A 19,838-nucleotide genomic window follows, 5' to 3' on the forward strand; every position below is an offset into this window, starting at 1 on the left:
TCAGCAACCAAGCATGTTTTCCACATATAATGATCTACCATGTCCTAAAGAGTGCTGATAAGCTCCAGGCTCACTCTAGCTCATGTTCACCAATGGACGCACTCTCCGTCATCTCTCTAGCTTGAGGGATGTTCACCAAATTCTCTCAGGTATCATGGCATGAGCCACAGAGCAGCAGGAAGGGGTCCTACACCTTCTCCTCCCACACTTACCCAGTGTATCCTCAAGCTCACAGGAGCATAAATGCTTCGCATCCAGTTCTTTCTATTCTAGACATAAGTAACTCATCCATTTCCACTGGGGACAGTGACCCCCTCCAATGCCCATCACTGTTCATTCATTTACTTAAAAGAGTCAGAGGTGAAGATGACTTCTGCTTCCCTCCCCCAAGAGATCACAACAGCCACGGCTGAGCCAACACAAAGCCAGGAATTCAGAACTGCACCTGGTCTCTTACATGGGAGGGAGGGTCCCAAGTCCTCATCTGCTCTCCACCACATGCATTCGTGGAAAGCCAGATTGGAGGTGCGGAAATCAGGATCTAATCCAGGATACTCTGGCATTGGATGAGGTCCTTTACCTGCTGTACTCAGAGCACTGCCAGTTACATTTCTTACCAGGATTTCCAGCATTCCGGCATTGCTGAGCTTACCACGTGATTGACTACACAATGTTAACATGTAAGGACCAATCTTCAATCTTCTCATCGCTTCCTGGCCTTTTAGCTAAGATCAAATGTAATCTTCAGTCAGTGAAATCATAAGAAAAGGGTGAAAGCAATGAGGGGAAGAATCTGTCTACAAAAATGAAACAAAGTGGTTATAGCTATAAATGTCTTACGTAGATTTGTAGAATTTAAGATACCAAAGCCATAGGAAACTATATTTACAACTGTGAAAAAGTCCTTGGAGAAAGGCTTCACAATGAATTCTGAAGCTTCATTCTCTTTTTGTCTTCATCCACTGGAACTCAGAAAATGATGACAAAACATCCAGGTTCTCCCAGGCCCTGTCTCAACTTAACCAGACAGCCAAGCCCAAGTCAACTTCTGTGGACCTGATGACTGGGTGATAAGAACACTGTCTCCTCCATCGTTCTACAACACTGACTTGCTCCTCGGTGTTCTGATTCTGCAAACAAGTGCCAAAGGCTTGAGACCCAGGGCACAGCAGAAGTGGAACTGGACGAAAGTAAAGCCCAGCCCTCTCTAGCTCATCTGCCAGCACGTCAACTGAAATCTTTCCCTCAACCCACACCAACAGCTGCTGAGTTTCTGAGCTCTGCACTCAGGGGTGGTTTATGCACTGCTCCCCCTGCAGCCCCAGGCGCTGTGGCACTCAGAGCACACCAGTACCGGGCCGCGTCACTCAGCTGCACAGAGGGCTTCCTCAGGTGGAAGGAAGATTCGCTCTTCTTAAATTCAGCCTCAAAACCGTGGAGGCCGTGAACCAGGGTGTCCCCTGAAAAGTACTTAAGGAGAAGATGAGGACCTTGGCCGCGGTGCTGGACGTACCAGAAAAGGGAAATACTTCCCCCATAGGAGTAGTTGCACCTCAGTTCCACAGAGTCTCCTTCAGACACAGAGACGTGGGCGTCGGGCTGGGTCACAGTCTGGGCTCCAGCGTCTCCTGGAAAAGCAAGGCGTCCGTGAGCACAGGAAGCATTTCTGACCAGAGACTCCAGCAACAGCAGAGACCAGAGGAATTTACTCACTCAGGGCCAAGTGAAGCCCCAGCACTGAGGCGAGCAGCAGGAGCATGGCTGGGCTGGAAACGCTGCAGCCTCTTTGCTGGGAGAGCTCCTCAGGGCGGGCGGGAGAGCAGCTGCCAACACAGAGACCCTGCAGTTGGGAAGTGCAGGGGGACTCGCGATGGCCAAGCCCCTTGCTGAGGTGAACATGCAAACGCTCCTCAGTTGAGACTGGATGCTCTCCAACCTCTGTTTCTCTTTTGCTGTTCTCTGTGAAGATCTCAGCCAGCTGAGGGAGGAGGAGCTGGGGGTGGGACTGGGCAGCTTGTGCATCTGCCACAGAAACAAGGCTTCTCGTGTGTGCAGCATCGCCCTCTGGAGGCCACGTGCGGGACCACAGGTTCTGGAGCCATAGAGCCAATTCCCATGATCCTTTGATTTTAATATATCAAAATCATTTCACAAGATGCTGCAACTTTCCCAAGTCTATGACAATGTGTTAGAGTCCTTCAGAAAGGGAACACTAAGTAAAGACACAATAATCTGTTTCTTCATTGGGAAATCAATTTGAAAAGTATTCAAATTTCAGATCCTAATTCATGAGTCTTTGGGGTCAAAACTCAAGCAAGGTTTGGATGGCCCCCTGGGGTGATGGAGGAAGGTAGAAGAATGTCCCTTGCCAGATTCTGTGAACCCACAGAGCTAAGAGACTCCCTAAAGTCAGAGGAATGTTTCTGTGTAACTAAGGGAAAGGTGTAACTCTGCATACAGGGGCCTTTCCCTATAGCTATAGGAAGGAGTCTAGGCCAGTAGAAATGATTTGCGTTTTGTAACTGTGGCATCTTCTCTTAGCTCAGGGAAACTGCGCCGATGTCAGACACCCTGAACTACAATCCAACACTGAACTCCACTAGTGATGGAGTGAGCTCAGGTTGGTGAGTTCATGTCCAATAACACCATGTTTTAATGTGCAGAATGAAGAAGTAAGTCAGTACTTAGGTAAGAAATCTTTCTTGTTCTGGTTATATTATTTTTTTTTTATTACATTGCCTTATGTGACACATTCTCATAGGCTCTGGGATTCCTCCAGCCCCTCCCCATACCATCACCCCATGGTGGATTCCTCCACCTTATTGCAGTATTGCAGTTCAGATTCAGTCAAGATTCTCTCATTGCAAGCATAAAGTCCAGCATCTTATTGTGGAGATAAATTCAACGCTTTCTTGGGGAGACCATCTCTGCTCAGAAAGCAGAGCTGGCAAAATATCATCTCGATCAATTAAAAGCCACAACATAATATCAACATCAATTTACAACATTGTGGAATTAATTGACTAGGTATTGAGTAGCAAATATGTTAAAAATGCAAGTTCCTAACCGCATACTATGACTACTTCATTGACATTTCAATTTTAGTTTATACACAGAACTTTAAAATGGCTATAGGGTACTATTCAGCTGTGTCGTGACTATTTTCATTTTAGTATTCAGCAGTTTCAATTGTTAGTGTTGAAGCTGAATTTTGCTGAACTTGGCAGATTTTGGGATAGTCTAAACTGGCTTATAACTCTACCAAGGCATATGTCAACAGTTGAAGTGCAGAACAGTTTTAGAAGAGGGTGTGCAGAGAAATCTTCAATACCTTAGTGAGGAGTAACTAATCTTTGTGTCCTACCTAGTAAGGCATGTGTGAGTCCACGCTGACTGTTTCCTGTCTGGTTCCAAGCTTTCCTTGTTGTTGTCTATCTATTCCAATTTGTGTGTATGTGTTTTGGGTTGGGAGGCTCTGGAGCGACCCTGATGGTCATTGCAAGATAGGGTGGGAATCCAAACTTGGAACTAAGTGAGGACCACAGAAAACTCCTCTCCCTAGTCCCAAAGGAAGCTTACTGTTCCAATGACCCTGGATCCTGCAAGGAAGGGTTTGGGCTTCTTCCATCCCATGTGGTAGATCCAAACGGGGGTGGATGACCTCAGAGTTCTTGGCCTCCAAAGGCATTCCAGTTCCCCGTGGTCTCCTTGGCAGTTGGGATGTAGTCTTTGGTGCCCATAATGATAGTTTAGGGAAGAAATCTGACACCCATATCCAGTGCCTGGCACAGGAGATACTACTTATTTCTCACTCATGTCTGAAATGGGTTCCTGGAAGGAAAAAAAAAATCTGAAGACGGAGAGACCGGTGCAGTAGGAAAATGATCAACTGACTGCTGAATGACTTATCGAGATTGCTTTTCAGGAGAAACAGAACTACCTAGAAGTAACTGAACTCACTTCTGCTCTGTTTGGTGAGCAGCATGTATTTTTTTCAAATCACATGTGCTCTGCCAGGACTCCTTCCTGACAATACACTTAGCAGTTATCCAGCGGTTCCAAATCAGCTTGTGTGCAGTGATTTCTTGAAGGAAATAAGTATGAAAATGAATGAGATGGCAGTTATGGAACACCAAATAGTGCAGAGATGAAAGTGGATGGTCTTGCGTACCTGGCAACACTGCCCACTGTCCACCCTGCTGGCGCTGTGCACGCTACTTGCCCCACTGCAGGTGAGTCTCCCGGAGACCCCTCCATGTGCCAGCGAGAGCCATTGCAAGTATCTTGGGCAGTGCTGCCACACATGGGGAGCAGGGAAGTACCTGTCATCTCTCTAAATGCACCACTACCTTCGACAATGTGTGTCTGCCCCGTGACCCAGATGAGTGCTCAGATACCTGGAACGAGGAAGATAAGTGCTTTCTGCACAAAGTCTGTGACTCTGGGAAAGCCCTGGTGGCCGTGGACCCTGGCAACCCCACGGCCCCACAATGCAACACACACAGCCATTACCACTGGAGCCAGGACTGGGAATAGAACATGGGGCTAGCCTGCACACAAAGTGTAAAGGTGCCTGAGAACTCTAGAAAGCAAAAATTTAACTTTGTACATTTGCTCTTTCTCGACAATAATGGCAAAAAAAAGAAGAAGAAGAAGAACAGGTCCAAGCAATAAGCCCTCTTTTGTTCATCATAAACTAGGCACCTGTGGCTTAGCCTAGTTGAGGTGCGAAGCATGCCTGCTGCTGTGAGTGCCTTTAAATGAAAAGTCAAGCCCTGCTGTTGTGAGTGCAGGGGAACCAAGTATCCTGCAGGTGCTTTTCCTCCTGGTGTGCATCCTTTGAGCAAGCCTCAAGACTGAACGAGGTCATCTGGTTAGTTTTATCTTTAATGGCCTATGAGCATTGGTTCTTAAATGCTGGAGAAAAGTTGAACTACTTAAGCCAATGCAAAGTAATGCTGTGTATCTGCTAGGATCTAAGACTGTTCATAGTAGTCACCGTCCAGAGGTGAACGTGCTCCAACCTCGAGCAGGAAACACCAAGCAGTGCAAATACTGCTGTAGAAGACACGTGCCTCTCAGAGAGGGGTGGAGATGCAGACCCAGCTGCAGTTTGGGTGCAGGCAGCAGGTGACCTGGGAGCACTGTGCCTTGCCGCACAGAGGTAGGTGCCTGAGTCAGCCAGCTGGGAGGCTGCGATGTGGAGGGTGCTGTAGCGCTCCCGGGAATTCATGGTTGACGTCAACCTTCCACTCTCCTTTGTTCCTGAAGCTATGTAAAATAATCGGATGAGACCGCTCCCGGGATTCTGTCGGAACCACTGCACATTGTCCACAGTTTTAGAAAAATTACACCGTAGAGTGGGGCTGGCTCCCTCCTGGACACTCAGGGCTGAAGGACTCTGCTCCACCTCCAGCCCTCTCACCCCTGCATGGACAGAAGAAGAAAAGGCACAGGAGAGTCACTGTGGGAATCATGAATGCAGTTGCCAAACCTGTAACACATCCCAAGAAATACCCATGAGTGGGGAGGACAGCTCAGAGTCTAGCGTCCTGTCCCCTCTCCCAGCCCCTGCCCCCACTGTCGGCTGTGACACACACCCCATCCCCATCTAGGAACACCTCAACTCACAGCAAACCTGGATCCACAGAAGCCCCAGCAGAGTTCCCAGGCTCCTCTTCATGGCTCCTGGCCTTGTGCTTCACCTCACCCCTGCTCTGTAGGGTGTTAAGTGCTGGGCTCCTTCACCTCACCCCTGCTCTGTAGGGTGTTAAGTGCTGGGCTCAAACAAACTTTGTTCTTTGAAAGGTTCCTGGAGACTCAGGGCATACAAATCATCTCTGAGCTCTGTCATTCATCTTAACAGGAATCTTCACTGGCTGCCAGGGCTGAGATTCTGCAGTGTGAGTTCCACCCTTGTGAGTGGGAACAGTGCTGTGAGGACCAACCTCTGCTCCTCTTTTGCTGTTCTCTGTGAAGATCTCAGCCAGCTGAGGGAGGAGGACCTGGGGGTGGGACCTGGCAGCTTGTGCCTCTGCCACAGAAGCAAGACTTCTCGTGTGTGCAGCATCGCCCTCTGGAGGCCACGTGTGGGACCACAGGTCTTGGAGCCATAGAGCCAATTCCCATGATCCTTTGATTTTAATATGTCAAAATCATTTCACAAGATGCTGCAACTTTCCCAAGTCTATGACAATGTGTTGTAGTCCTTCAGAAAGGGCACACTAAGTAAAGATACAATAATCTGTTACTTCGTTGGGAAACCAATTTGAAAAGTATTCAAATTTCAGATCCAAATTCATGAGTCTTTGGGGTCAAATCTCAGGCAAGCCCCCTTTCCCTACAGTCCTAGAAAGTAGTCTAGGCCAGCGGAAGTACAATCACACCGAGACAGAAATCCCTGACAACGTGAGCAAGGACAAATTTAACATTTTCTTTGTGGCCAACTAAAATTTTGAGTAAGTCAAATACTTTTTCTTTTTGTTTGATTTATCCAGCACAAATCAAATCTTCTCACTGAGTTCTTCAATTATTTAGCCCTCTTGTGGATATTGTTGTTATGAAGAAGGTATCTTCACACTGCTGCTGTATTAGTGTGCCATGTATGGAATTTTAATTCCTAAGACTGCATCATCTCACTTCCTTCTCTCCCATGTTTCTTCCTAAGATGCCTAGTATGCAAATGGAAATCATCCAAAATCCACAAAAATCAGAAAAATTATGGTTATCTGGAGAAGAAACATCACCTTGTACTTTCTTTGTACAGTAGTAACTGCTTTCCCAGGTCACAAGCAGGAAGCTGGATGGAAAGTGGACCTTCCAGGATTAGAACCAGCGCCCATATGGGAGCTCACTGCATTCATTCCAAAGCAACGTGGTATATGGGATCGTCTTGAAGATTAGAGTTGATATATATTTTAAAAAGCATAGCTAAATTAATCTACCAGGAGCTATTTCTCCTGGTGTTCAGGCTAGTAGTAATTGTAACTGCTCTCAAATTTCTGGAGCACTTACCAAGCCCAGTGACTATAAAATCACAGGCCATGTGGTTGTTTGATGTGATGGAGCCACGACGCTTTGAAGGCATCAAGAATTCTACAGTGGCAGGAGAAACATCTCTTCGTGGAAGAAGAAAAAAAATCAGAAGCATGACTCAGAATTTCATTCTTTGTATGGCTGAGTACAATCCACACTGTCTATAGACCCCATCTTCATTATCCAGTCAGGAGTTGATGGACACCTGGGTTGATTCCAAATCTTAGCTATTATATGTTGAGTTGCAATAAACAAGGGGGTACAAATAATGCAAGCTTGATGTAACTGGACGATGAAAGAGACCAGATATGCAGCCCAGAACACACAATGCATTGTCCATTTAAAATGAGAGAAATTCAAAACTAATACTGAGCCAATGGATATATTTCTTTAAAAAAAGATTTATTTATTTTTATTGGAAAGGCAGATATACAGAGAGGAGAAACAGAGAGGAAGATCTTCCGTCCAAAGATTCACTCCCCCAAGTGACCGCAATGGCTAGAGCTGAGCCAGTCGGAAGCCAGGAGCCAGGAACTTCTTCCTGGTCTCCCAGTCAGGAGCAGAGTACCATCCTTGGGCCGTCCTCAACTGCTTTCCCAGGCCACAAGCAGGAATCGGGATGGAAAGTGGACCTTTCGGGATTAGAACCATCACCCGTATGAGATCTCAGTGTATTCATGGCAAGGATTTTAACCATTAGGCTACTGTGCCAGGCCCCAGGGGATAATTTCTAAGCACCAGGAGCAAAAAGTAAATAGATCCAAAGATTGAGCAGAATAAGCATGGATTCCTACTCAGAGCAACCAGGAAATGTCAAGCATTCAGATCAGGGCAGGCCTAGGGTCTGGCGTCTTGGCATAGTGGGCTAGAGCGCAACCTGCAGTGCCAGCATACCGTATGGGTGCCAGTTCATGTCCCAACTGCTCCATTTCCAATCCAGCTCCCTTTTTATTATGGCCTAGGAAATTAGTGGAGGATGGCCCAAATCTTTGGGCCCCTGTACCCACCTGGGAGACCTGGAGGAGGTCCCTGAGTACTGATCTCAGAGCAAGCTCAGCTTTGGCTGTTATGATCATTTGGACAGTAAGTCAATGGATAGAAGACCTCTTTTTCTGTCTGCTTTTCTCTGTAACTCTATCTTTCAAATACAGAAGGAAATCTTAAAGGGGTAAAAAAAAAAAAAAAGGTGTACACTTTTACTGGGAAACCAAAGGGAAATAATTTATATAGCTGGATAAAAACTATTCAGAAAGAATTTGCTGAATGTCATGTTTTTAATGTATGTGGAGTAAATCACTGCCTTGTGTAAATCTTATTTCATCTTGTTTTATTTGTACATTTTTGTTTTTCCTTAACTCACCTGGAAACGCTCCAATGAAAAGAAAAGCTCCTCCCCAGGTTGTCGAGTGGTTCAGACAGCGCACACATTTTGTCTTTTGGAAATGCTGCCCTACCATCCTTGACCTCTCTGCCCCTCTGCTGAGGTGAGCGACACTGCGGGGTGACCACATACTCTCCAGAAGTTTAGGAGGTCTCCCCCAGGGCATGCTGAAATCTCCACTGATCCGTTATACTAGCACTTGACATGCCCTCCCAATCTAGAAACACGTAGCATTCATCCCTGGGACATTTTCTTGTGTAGCCTATTTGATCATTTATTTCCAACCACTAACCATGTTCTCTTTCTCTAAATATTCTAAGAACATATTGCATTTCCTGAGTTCTTTCACTTTCCAAAATACCATTTTATGTCCTAATGTCCAAGCAATTTACCTATTGACTTTACACTCATTCTCTCCCTTTTTTTTTCCTGCTCTCATAGCTTTTACGTTCTAAAAATTTCTACTTGTTCAAAGAAAAGTCACTGTTTATGGCACCTCCTTGCTTTCTTCTTCCCCTCTCAATGTCTTCATTTTCATTTAGTGTAGTTGTGTTCTTGCTGTCTTTTGCCACTTGCCATTGTCTCTGCTTCTCAATAAATGGTAACAATTCCCCAAGCCGAGTGGGTCACAGAGGCAGGCACTCTGCACCTGGCCTCTCACTGCACCTTGGTTTGTGCTCAGCTCCCCCTGCAGTTCTGTCACTGTGTCACTCAGAGCACAGTAGTACACAGCCGAGTCTGACTCTTGAACCGCGGCTTTCTTCAAGTGGAAGGAGGTAGCTTCTTTGTTGTACAAGGCTTCAAACCCTTTGTTGCTTCCCTTATCATTGGCCTTCGTGGCCTTCAGGAGGAGCTGTGGACCTTCACCAGGATACTGGACATACCAGAAAAGCGCCGGGTACTGTGTGGTTTCATAGGAGCAGTTCACAGTCAGCGAATCCCCCTCAGAGAGCGTCACTTGTCCTTCTCTCTGGGTCACCGAGTCTCCACTGCTTCCCCCTGAAAAAATAAAACAACACTGTAGGTTAGGAATGACCAGTCCATGCCCCTTAGAGACACCTGTGGTTAGAGACTGTGCCACTTGCTAATCGGGTAGATCTGCTCCATGTTGTGAAAGCAGAAACTCAAGAGACATAGATGGAGAGAAAAGAAGGGAGGATGGGGAAGGCAGGGATGAGGGGAAATCCATTATTTTCTTAGAATTGTATCTAATCTGTTAAATAGTAATTAAAATTAAAATGTAAAAAAGATTGGGGCACTAGCATACTGAAACAAGACTGGGGATTAACCGCTACCTTGCTTACCAAGCACTAAGACTAGCACAGTCAGTGGTCCTAGAGGAGTGTTCATTTTGAGAGCCTCTGTTGTTCCTGCGTCTTGACTTCTTAGTGAGTAAAAAGGTTAACATCACGACAGAAGGGTGAGTGTGAGCTCAGCATCACAGCAGGAAGCACGAATGTACAGGAAAACGCGCCTCCTTGTGGGCAAGTGATTGTTGGCCTCTCAAAATCAGTCCTACTCTTCTCTCTTCCCCTCTAGTTTTTTTTTTTCAAAGACACCTGTTGGCTGTCAGATCATCACTTGAAAATTTACAGAATAGTTGATACTCATCATAAACATTTTCACAGTACAGCAGCAGACAGAAAAGGCCAATATCACTATACTTCAGAGAAGAATTTGATTTACTTTTTCTTACTTCTGTAGCCACACTTGGCCTCACCTTAAGTCAGTGAAATAGCCCCAAAGCAAGTACTTTGATGATTTGGGATAGCAGAGATGTATTCTTTTTGTCTTTTTTTTCCCCATTATTCTAGTCCCATAACGAGAACAGTACTAGACACCTAACAGATGGCAAACAAATATTTCTGGAATGCATAAATGAAAGAATAGATGAATGGTCTTTAGTTAAGGAATTATTGTTACCTGAAATATCAATTGCTTCACATTTAATACACCAATTTTAAGAAACGATTTGAAATAAACTTTAGAAAAAAGTAGATTCTAAATTGCATTTGTTGATTAAAACATGAAAAATATATCTCACTATTAAGTAGTACTTAAGGTATTAAATTCCAATAAAATTTTGAATTTCTTTTCTTTTCTCCTAGGGTTTTAATCAGGCCCAGATAACGACTGACCTATGTGTCAAGTAGATTCTTCATAGTGTGTGCTTCAAAATGCTTGTTGTTCTGGAAATTTGCCTTGTTTATGCTCTGTATTACATGTGTAGCTGCCAGCATGTTGACCCAAATTATTTTCACCACAGGATAGGTTATTCACAAAACAAGTGTCTGTCTAAGAACACTAAAAGCGGATCTAGCCTCCTCTGTTAGTGTCGGCTGAGATATTTCTGCTGAATGGAATCAGCCTTTGGCAATGGTTACACCTGCTTGCATATAGAAGTTAGTTGATACTTTAAAATACAGATTCGAGTGTGTCTCCACTTATACAGAAACCAGTCTTCAGAACTAAGACCTGGGAAGGTAGAATTCCTCTCCTGTGGGTTTTTTTTAAACCAGTTATGTTGTACAAATGTTTTGTTTTTGTTTTTAAGATTTTTTAAATTTGAAATGTAGAGTTACAAAGAAAGACAAAGACAAGCAGGGATCTCCATCTGCTGGTTTACTCCCCACATGGGCCACAACAGACTAAACTGAATATATACAAAGCCGGGAGCCAGGAACTTCCTCTAGGTCTTCCATATGGGTACAGGGACCTAAGGACTTGCGTCATCCTCTGCTGCCTTCCCAGGTCATAAGCAGGAAGCTGTGTCAGAGCAGAGCAACAGGGACACAACCGGTACCTAAATGGGGCTACAGCACTGCAGTAGAGGATTCGCCTGAGAAGCATGGCACTGCCAACAAATGCTTTAAAATGATCTTTGGGAACAATTACCTTTAGACAGTCAAGGTTACAATAAGGCTTTTCTGGAATCAGCTTGGGAAAACCCTTCAAAACTCACAGATTTCTTAAACCAATCTCCTCTCGTAATTGTTTTGAAATCACAATAACTACAACAAACACTGCTGGTTCATACTATTCTTGCCCATTCAACTTCTGATGTCTTCAGAATGTTCCAGGAGAAACTTGATGAAGAAGCATTCTCTCTCTCTCTCTCTCTTTTTTTTTTTTTTTTTTTTCCTATTCTACCAAGCTCTTAGCAGCATTTGTTTTTGAACTTAGAAACTTTTTCTATTGTGCATTCTGGAACGTTCACTATTTCATAAAGTCTGAGGAGAAGGATTTATAGTCCTGCAGCAAGATGTCACTGCTAACAAGTTCCAGTCTGTGGTTGCAAGTTTAGGTCTGGACATTGTTTAGGTTCGTAATCATTTGTCTCTTCCTTTTCTGTCCTATCCTGTGTCAAGTCTCTGTGACTAAGAAGTATCTTCCTCCCCTTTGCCTGGCTCTTCTGATACATGACTGTAACTTACTTAACCTGAAGTCTCAGCAGAAATAGAGTGAGCAGCTTCACTTTCCAGCATTTCCTTTACTTTCTCAAGTTAACCTTGTCCCTTGTGCTGTTGCAATTTTACAGTGTTCTGAGAACATCTATTACTCACCTGACGAGTTCGTAAGGAGACGAATAGCACTGAGGAACTATTGCAGACAGTTTGAGAAGAACACTGTAGAACTTTATGACCAATAATAAGAACTCCTTAAGCTAGTAAGAGATTTGGCCAGACCATCTGACCTCCAAGAGCCCAGAAGCTCTACTTTGATGACTTGGATTTGCCAAGATTTATTCAGGAAGGGTTGTCCAGGGAAACAGAAGCAAACCCAAATAATTTATGAAGAAAAACAGCACAGAGAGTTGGACCTAGCACCTTCAGAAGGGCATCAGCCCTTTGTCTCATCAGAGAGAAATGAGGATTGATGACCTGGGCTGTGTGAGACACTGAAATAAGTGGAGCTTAGGAAGAAGCTAAGAGGTCAACAAGAGCCACACTTGATCACCCGTGTTGCCTTCCCATGGACCATATGATAGGCTCAGCACTTCATGACTTCTCTTCCACGTCCCTGACACCACACAACATTTACTCATTTACAGAAATTAAAGTACATCCTCCAAGCAGGCGGTTGTGGGAAATCTGGATTAGGTTTCTTCCCGGTAAATAATAGAAATAAGTTAGAAGACAATAGGACAATTCCTAGCTCACAAAGTACACCAGGAAGCTGGTGAAGTCCTCATGTATAATAAGTGTTCACACCTTCAGAAACTAGCAGAATGGGGTTTTGTAATTGGAGGACCACTGTAATAATTAAAGCAAACAGTATCTTATAATATTGGTTTTGACCACACTAATAAACATCATATTTTATAAAATGCTATTTAGAATGTTTTGCCATTTCTTAAAATAGTGCATTTAACATAAAAGCACTCTCATGTCTTGAAAGTGGAAATGAAGCAAATGATAAATATATTGTTTCATGGAAGTTTTAAGACTTTAATTCCTCAGTATGTGTTCTAAATATGGGCGTATCCACTTAGTAAAATGCTCTATAAATGCTGAATATAACAATGTATATTTATTGCAGTTATTTAATAATAAATATGCTTTTTAAGGATTCTGAATTTCAAGTCTCCCAATGTTAATTATTATATCATATTAATATAATTTTTCTGCTCAAGATGTCCTATTTGCAATAACAGCAGATATCTGTAATGATCTGAAAATCTGTCATTGAACGTAATGAAATAAAAAGCTGAACGACCTTTAGGTTAGGAAGGTAATGACATGCAGCAAGCTCAGGTTCTCTTTTTGCTTAAAGCAGCCCTCAGTTTTCCAGACCAGATTGGTCCATTGTCGGCTTGGTTACATAGGAAACCACCATAGTCCCTTGTCCCTCTGGTTCTGGGTACAAAGGTGCAAAGGTGAATTTGCACAAGATTCCAGAAGCACACAGGAAGTATTGATCATTATATTCTGAAGTTCATCATTACTTAGAGAAGGCAAAGGACTGCTCCTAGTTTGTTGCTGGCATTAGTTGGATCCACTGTGTTACTGCTCTTCCCAGATGGCGCCTAACCGCAAACCAACTTCACAGCAACATGTGTCATTACAGTTATCACAACACTTCTGAGCTGCAAAAAAGATGCCACACGAGCTATTGTTACACCTACCTTGTACTTGAATCCCAGGCCAATTCACCACAGGAAATTACTAACTATGATGCTGCAATCATAAAGGACTTACCACCACCCACATACCTCGAATAAAGAAATCCTTACTGACGTCTAGCCAAGGATACTCCCAGAATCTAAGCTCACGTATTGGCTTCATGTGATCAGCTCTTTGCCAAATGTCATACACTGAATTCCTCCAGAAGCTGAGTGCAAATGAAATAATACAGAAAGCACTTACAAATGTAGAAGACATAATTCAGGAAACATCAAGTGCTTACAATGATGTGATGAAGTAAAAGTTCTGGAGCTAATGTGGTAGTTCGACAGGTTAATCCTCCACCTACAAGCACCAGCATCCCATATGAGCATCAGCTCCTCACCCGGCTGCTCCACATCTGATCCAGCTCCCTGCTTGTGATCTGGGAAAGCAGAGGAGAATGGCCAAAGTGCTTGAGCCCATGCACACACATGGGAAACCCAGAAGACACTCCTAATTCCTGGTTCCTGGCTTCAGATCAACTCAGCTCCAGCAACTGCAACAATTTGGGCAGTGAACCACTGCGTGGGATATCTTCCTCTATCTCTCCCTCTCTCTATAAATCTACCTTTCAAATAAAAAATTAAAATTTTTAAAAAGAAAAAATAAGGATTTCTTTTATTTTTCTGATGGAATCAAAAATTGGCAATACATTCTGGAGAATAATTTGACCATATGAAGAAATTTTAAAAGTGTGAATCTCATAATTCAACAATGCTTATTCCAAGCATCCGAAACAGAAATTTTGGCCCTTATGGATAATAAAACAATTATCTTACTGTAGAAAATTTGTGAAGAAATTTGAGACTTCCTAAGTAAAGGGTTAGTGACATCCTTTTTTATGAAGGGATTCAGGTTGACTTTCTGCTTTACTCCACTGGAAATTTGGTAAAGGTGAGTTGTCAGCTGCATCAGTAGATAACGTTCTAAGATAGAGATTATTCCTTGTTCCTAATGGAATTTGGATTCTAAGTTAGCTGAAACTAACTAGCAGAAAGTGGCAGCCTTAGAATACCTTTTTTTTTTTAAGCTGTTAAAGAAGATATTATCTCCTATTTGGAACATGCAGCTTCAACGTATGGCTGAACTATTTAGTCTTGTTCCTTAAGCTTAAGTACTTGATATGAAGGAGTAAAGGAAGTTGCTAAAGAAATTGTCTGTGAACAGTATGAACGGTGGAAGGGACTCTCCATGAAAAGTCTCCTGGCATGAGGGAAGCCAGTATCTACATGATTTACTGCATGTTGTAAATGAAATTGTCTAGTTGAGCCCAAGAGGATCACTGATAGCGTCACACAATCTAAGTATTCATAAAAATGAACACCTGGCATAATCACTTAATGGGTTATCACTGAGAAGTTAAAATATCAAAATATACCTCCACACATACAGTTTTACATCACAAAAACATTATCAGTGGAAAAGCAGACTTCACAGTTATATATCCAATGTGATAGGATCCATGCACATTTTAATAACATAAAAAGTAGAATCATATATTGCTTTAAAGCATGTATTAGAAATATAAGTACAGACTTGAGAAACTAAGTTCATAATTTGGGGTTGAGAGATGGAGGAAAGAAAAGAGTATATGAAGAGGTGGGCCTGGTGTGGTAGCCTAGTGGCCAAAGACCTCGCCTTGCATGCGCTAGGATCACATATGGGGGCCAGTTCGTATCCCAGCTGTTCCACTATCTATCCAGCTCACTGCTTGTGGCCTGAGAAGGCAGTGGGGGATGGCCCAAAGCCTTGGGATCCTGCACCCACAATGAAAACCTGGAAGCAGCTCTGGTCACCTGGCTTTGGATCAGCTCAGCTCCAACTGTTGCAGCCACTTGGGAAGTGAACCAGCAGATGGTAGATCTTTCTCTCTCTCTCTCTCTCTCTCTGTCCTTCCTTCTCTTTTTAAATCTCTCTTTCCAAACAATAAATAAATAAATAAATATTTTATTTAAAAAAGAAGTGATAGAGGTGATAATTTTGCTTGTTACATTTATTTTTTAAATTTTTCAAGTTTACATTTAGCTATAACTAAATACGGAATGACATGTACAACATAATATTTTAACAGTACAGAGTATTCCTAGAGTAAACATAGTTTTTAAAGGTGTGAGATATCTATTACCTTCTCAGGATATTTATGTATTAATTTTCATATTTACAGAAGAATAGCTTTGTGAACTGACACAAAATCAATGTAGATAGAACAAATAGTGGTGTTTGAAGCTTGTTAGAATCAGTCATGAGACAGAAAATCCAACTGTGCTTGAAAATATGCCCTGAAGTTTGACAAAATGGTACTGGTGTGTGGGATTCCCCAAACTATAGAATGTGGGAAGTCATCAATAACATCTCATGTTCATTAAGAATTATGCAAGTTGGAGTAGCAAAGACCAAACTGTCTAGTAAATAATGGGATTAGACACAGTCTCAGGAAGCAAGGGGTTATCTTCACAAGCTGCTGCAGACGACAGAGAATTTCATTCCAGAAACAGCAGCTGCGCCCAGTTTGCAAGGTCTGGGTGTAGAAAGTTCAAGAGTTCAGCCGCAGACAAGCCTGTTGTAACAAGAGCCCCCAACTCCATTTACAGTGTTCCTAATCAGTGGCATTGTGCTTTAGTTTTCTTCTTTGGAAGTATAAATAAAACCACTTCAGTATTTCAGGCAGGGTTGCAGATGTGAGGATGGAAAATGCTTGCCCAGGTCCTTGAGGCTTTTGGTGCCAGGAGCCATCTTTCTTCATCAGTCTTGAATTAAAAGGAAACTGGAATTGCTCCTTCTCAGGTATCAAGTAGTTTTGGGACACAGAGCTAAGTTATATTCTGAAGTATCATTGAGACACAAGCCCCATCATCAAAGCCACAAAACACAACTAGTGCCAATGAGGATGTGGAGAAAAGAGAGCCCTTGCACAATGTTGGTGAAAATGTAATTCAGCACATTCTGGAGAACAGTATAGAAGTTCCTCAAAATAAATAAATAATAAGATGTGTCATATAATCCAGCATTCTCACTACTGGGTATGAAAGGAAATGAAATCAACCGGTCAAAGGGACATCTACAGCCGTGTTTACTGCAGCGTTATTCACAATAGCCCAGATAGGGAAACAACTTCCCCCCACAGCTCATAACTGCTAATGTGGTACACATACACGATAGAATACCACTGAGCCATGGACTGGAAGAAGTCTTGTCATTTGCAACAACATAACCTGAACTGGTAATCACTGGTATATGAAATAAACCAAGTACACAAACACAAGTACCTCATGATCATATGTGGAATCTGAAGAAAAAAAAAAGTGGGGGGAAGACTCATCAGAGCTGGAGGATAACTGGTTGTCAGAGGCTGAGAAGAGCAGTGGAAAAGAAGGGGAGGATGAAAGATTATTTAATAATACTAAGTTATGGTTAGATGAGAGTAAGTTCTGGTATTCTGTTTCATAATAAGGTGACTTCAGATGATGATAATATTTTTAATGTCTACAAGAAAGAATTTTTAAATGCTTTCACCACTAAAAAAAAATCACAAATGTTTAAGGAGATGTATATGTTTATCCTGATTAGACATGGCACAATGTATACATGTATCAAAAGAACCCAATAAAGGTCTCATAAAAATGTAGTCTGTATGTGCCATTAAAATGCTTTTAATTCGCAGATAATCAGCCTCTCAATGTTGTTCTGAATGTTTTCTGAAAAAATATTAAGTAAATGTAACTTTTTTTAAAAGAAGATTTTATTTATTTATTTGAAAAGTAGAGTTACAGAAAGGGAGCTCTTCCATCTTCTGGTTCACTCCCCAAATGGCCCCGACAGCTAGAGCTGAGCCAGTCTGAAGTCAGAAACCAGAAACTTCTTCCGGGCCTCTCCCATGCGTGCACAGTCTCAAGGCTCTGGACCAACTTCTATTACTTTCCCAGGCATGTTAGCAGTAACATGGATCAAAAGCGAAAGTACTGGGACACAAACTACCTCCCATGGGGGTTGCCTGCATCACAGGCAGTGGCTTAACATGATATGCCACAGCACAGGCTCCTAGCATAACTTTTTATGAGTAATTTTATATGTCTTATCTCATTTCCAGAAATCCCTTAAATGAATATCCCACAAATATGATTGGAAAAATGATGCTGATCTCTGCTGGCGTCCCTTTCAGGCTAGGGTAAATCACTGGACACAATCCAGGATTATTCTCCATATCTTAGATTCCTGTAACCTAAATCTCTTATTTACAGCAGCCCCAGGAAGGACACAACATTAAAGTCCAACCTGTCTCCTCCTCCCCTTTATTTTCCCCCAAATTCTTCATTAATCACTAAGACTTTAGATACTTAAGAATACCAAGCCTTCCTATAAAGTTTTTTCCTCCTAGCCAGGGGATGTATCTGATCTAATAATCTTTAGCTCTTTAATTTTCATCGTAATATTTGGTCAGTGTATCTTCAGGAGCCAGATATTACTAAATTTCACACATCATTACCAATGCTAAACAGATGAGAACCCATTTCTAATATTCCAAATGTGAAATCACGTGAAAATACAGTGAGAGTTTTCTTTCAGTGGCACAATTTGGGATAAATCAGCAAAATTTAATATCCCACCAATTGTGAGGATTTCTAATGTGGATTTGCAGAATTCAAGATTTTAAACGAATTAAATTATTTTGTGAATAAAATAAATGCAATCTAGGACCTAGATTTCACATCTTGTCTCTCTTCAGTAGACCTCTAAAGCTATTAGCAGTTGGAAGCATTCACTCTCTTTGCCCAATATTCCTAAAAAGTTACTGAGACCTCCATTAACATTCTGTAGTTAAGCTGTTTACCATCCAACCAATCTCCTGCCCCTCTCAAAGGAACACTTACACCAAGAGGAATTTGCCAGTACAAAGTGGAGCCAAGGGGGGAAAAGCATCAAGGAAAACTGACTTAAAATTTCCAAGTCGGGAAAACAGTAAATATATAGGAAAAGTCTACAAGAGGCTTGTCCTCTAGTTGGAATCACTGAAAAGCAAAATAACGACTGCGAATCAGAGCTCTCCCGGCCATGCCACCACTCCCACATCCCACCACCAGCAGCGCATCAGCCCCGCACTGGTCCAGCAGGTGCCTGACCTCCTGCACACCTGAGGGAAGAGTTCCAGGGTTTGAACCCATGTTTTTATGACCCATTTCTCCTCCGCCGCATCTGAGGGAGTTTGTGCGCGGCTCCCCCTGCAGTCCCAGGCGCTGTGGCAGTTATGGCACAAACGTACCGGGCCGTGTCGCTCAGGTGCACCGAGGACTTATTCAGATGGAAGGAAGATTTGTGCTTGTTAAATTCAGCCTCAAAGCCTTGGAGGCTGTGAACCCGGTTATCCCCTGAATCATGCTTGAGGAGAAGCTGGAGGCCTTGGCCGCGGTGCTGGACGTACCAGAAGAGATAGAGGGCTGTTCCTTGGGTGAAGTTGCACTTCAGTTCCACAGAGTCTCCTTCAGACACGGAGACGTGGGCGTCAGGCTGGATCACCCTCTGGGCTACAGCGGCTTCTGCAAAAGCAAAACGGCCGTGAGCTCAGGGCTACCTGCACCTTGCCAAGTGTGCCCACTGCGATCTGATTCTGAGAACAGAGTCTGAGGAAGTAGGGACCATAACAGAACATTACTCACTCAAGGCGAGAGCCATCCCCAGGGCGGGGACGAGCACCAGGAGCATAACTGAGGTCTCCAGGAGCTCTAAGCGATGGGAACGAGGCTGTGGAACTCAGCAAAAACCCAGTGTGAGTGCCCCAGCTGCAGGGACGCTGCACCAGGCTCCAAGTGCTGATGGTGTGGAGGGACAAGAAAGCCGAATTTGTGCGCCAATCGCCCTCTGGAGGCCAGGTGCGGGAGGAGCACCCACACTCCAAAGAAGCATCATCAACTTGCACTGGACAGGTCTCTTTCTTCCCTAACCTGCTGTGGCCCACCTTCTGCATTAATTACATTAACCCTGATCTCAAAATAGGGCCTACATGATAGAGGATAGATTATTGTCTGTCGGTTAGTCCATCACCCTGACTTGGATGAGCCACATTAAATGGAAAGGACAATGTGGTGAGATGTGGGGGCAATGACTTTGGCTGGCAAAGGTAACTTTAAGCATACAAAATAACAACCTAGAACAAAGTTCTTACCTTAAAAAAAATCAAACAATTTCATCTTCATTCTACTTCAAACAGAATCACAAAAATCCAGTCCTTTAGATCAACAACAATAATATACAATGAAGGAAAA

At 43.1% G+C, this 19,838-nt stretch overlaps 4 gene segments (V, D, J or C); all 4 read right to left on the reverse strand.

Annotated features, from left to right (window-relative positions):
* Positions 1 to 1,202: 1,202 nt before the first annotated feature.
* LOC121148501 lies at positions 1,203 to 1,914 on the reverse strand. The segment is given in 2 exon segments: positions 1,203 to 1,628; positions 1,714 to 1,914. Coding segments are annotated over 2 exon segments (429 nt in total).
* A 3,055-nt stretch (positions 1,915 to 4,969) lies between these two features.
* LOC121148337 lies at positions 4,970 to 5,754 on the reverse strand. The segment is given in 2 exon segments: positions 4,970 to 5,427; positions 5,632 to 5,754. Coding segments are annotated over 2 exon segments (510 nt in total).
* Positions 5,755 to 8,954: 3,200 nt separating this feature from the next.
* LOC121148338 lies at positions 8,955 to 9,814 on the reverse strand. The segment is given in 2 exon segments: positions 8,955 to 9,415; positions 9,721 to 9,814. Coding segments are annotated over 2 exon segments (507 nt in total).
* Positions 9,815 to 18,282: 8,468 nt separating this feature from the next.
* Positions 18,283 to 19,335, reverse strand: LOC121148507. The segment is given in 2 exon segments: positions 18,283 to 19,112; positions 19,233 to 19,335. Coding segments are annotated over 2 exon segments (414 nt in total).
* Between the last annotated feature and the right edge of the window lie 503 nt (positions 19,336 to 19,838).

The sequence above is a fragment of the Ochotona curzoniae genome, unplaced genomic scaffold (assembly GCF_017591425.1).
Source record: "Ochotona curzoniae isolate NIBS_2020 unplaced genomic scaffold, NIBS_Ocur_1.0 scaffold_4701, whole genome shotgun sequence".
Taxonomy (NCBI): domain Eukaryota; kingdom Metazoa; phylum Chordata; class Mammalia; order Lagomorpha; family Ochotonidae; genus Ochotona; species Ochotona curzoniae.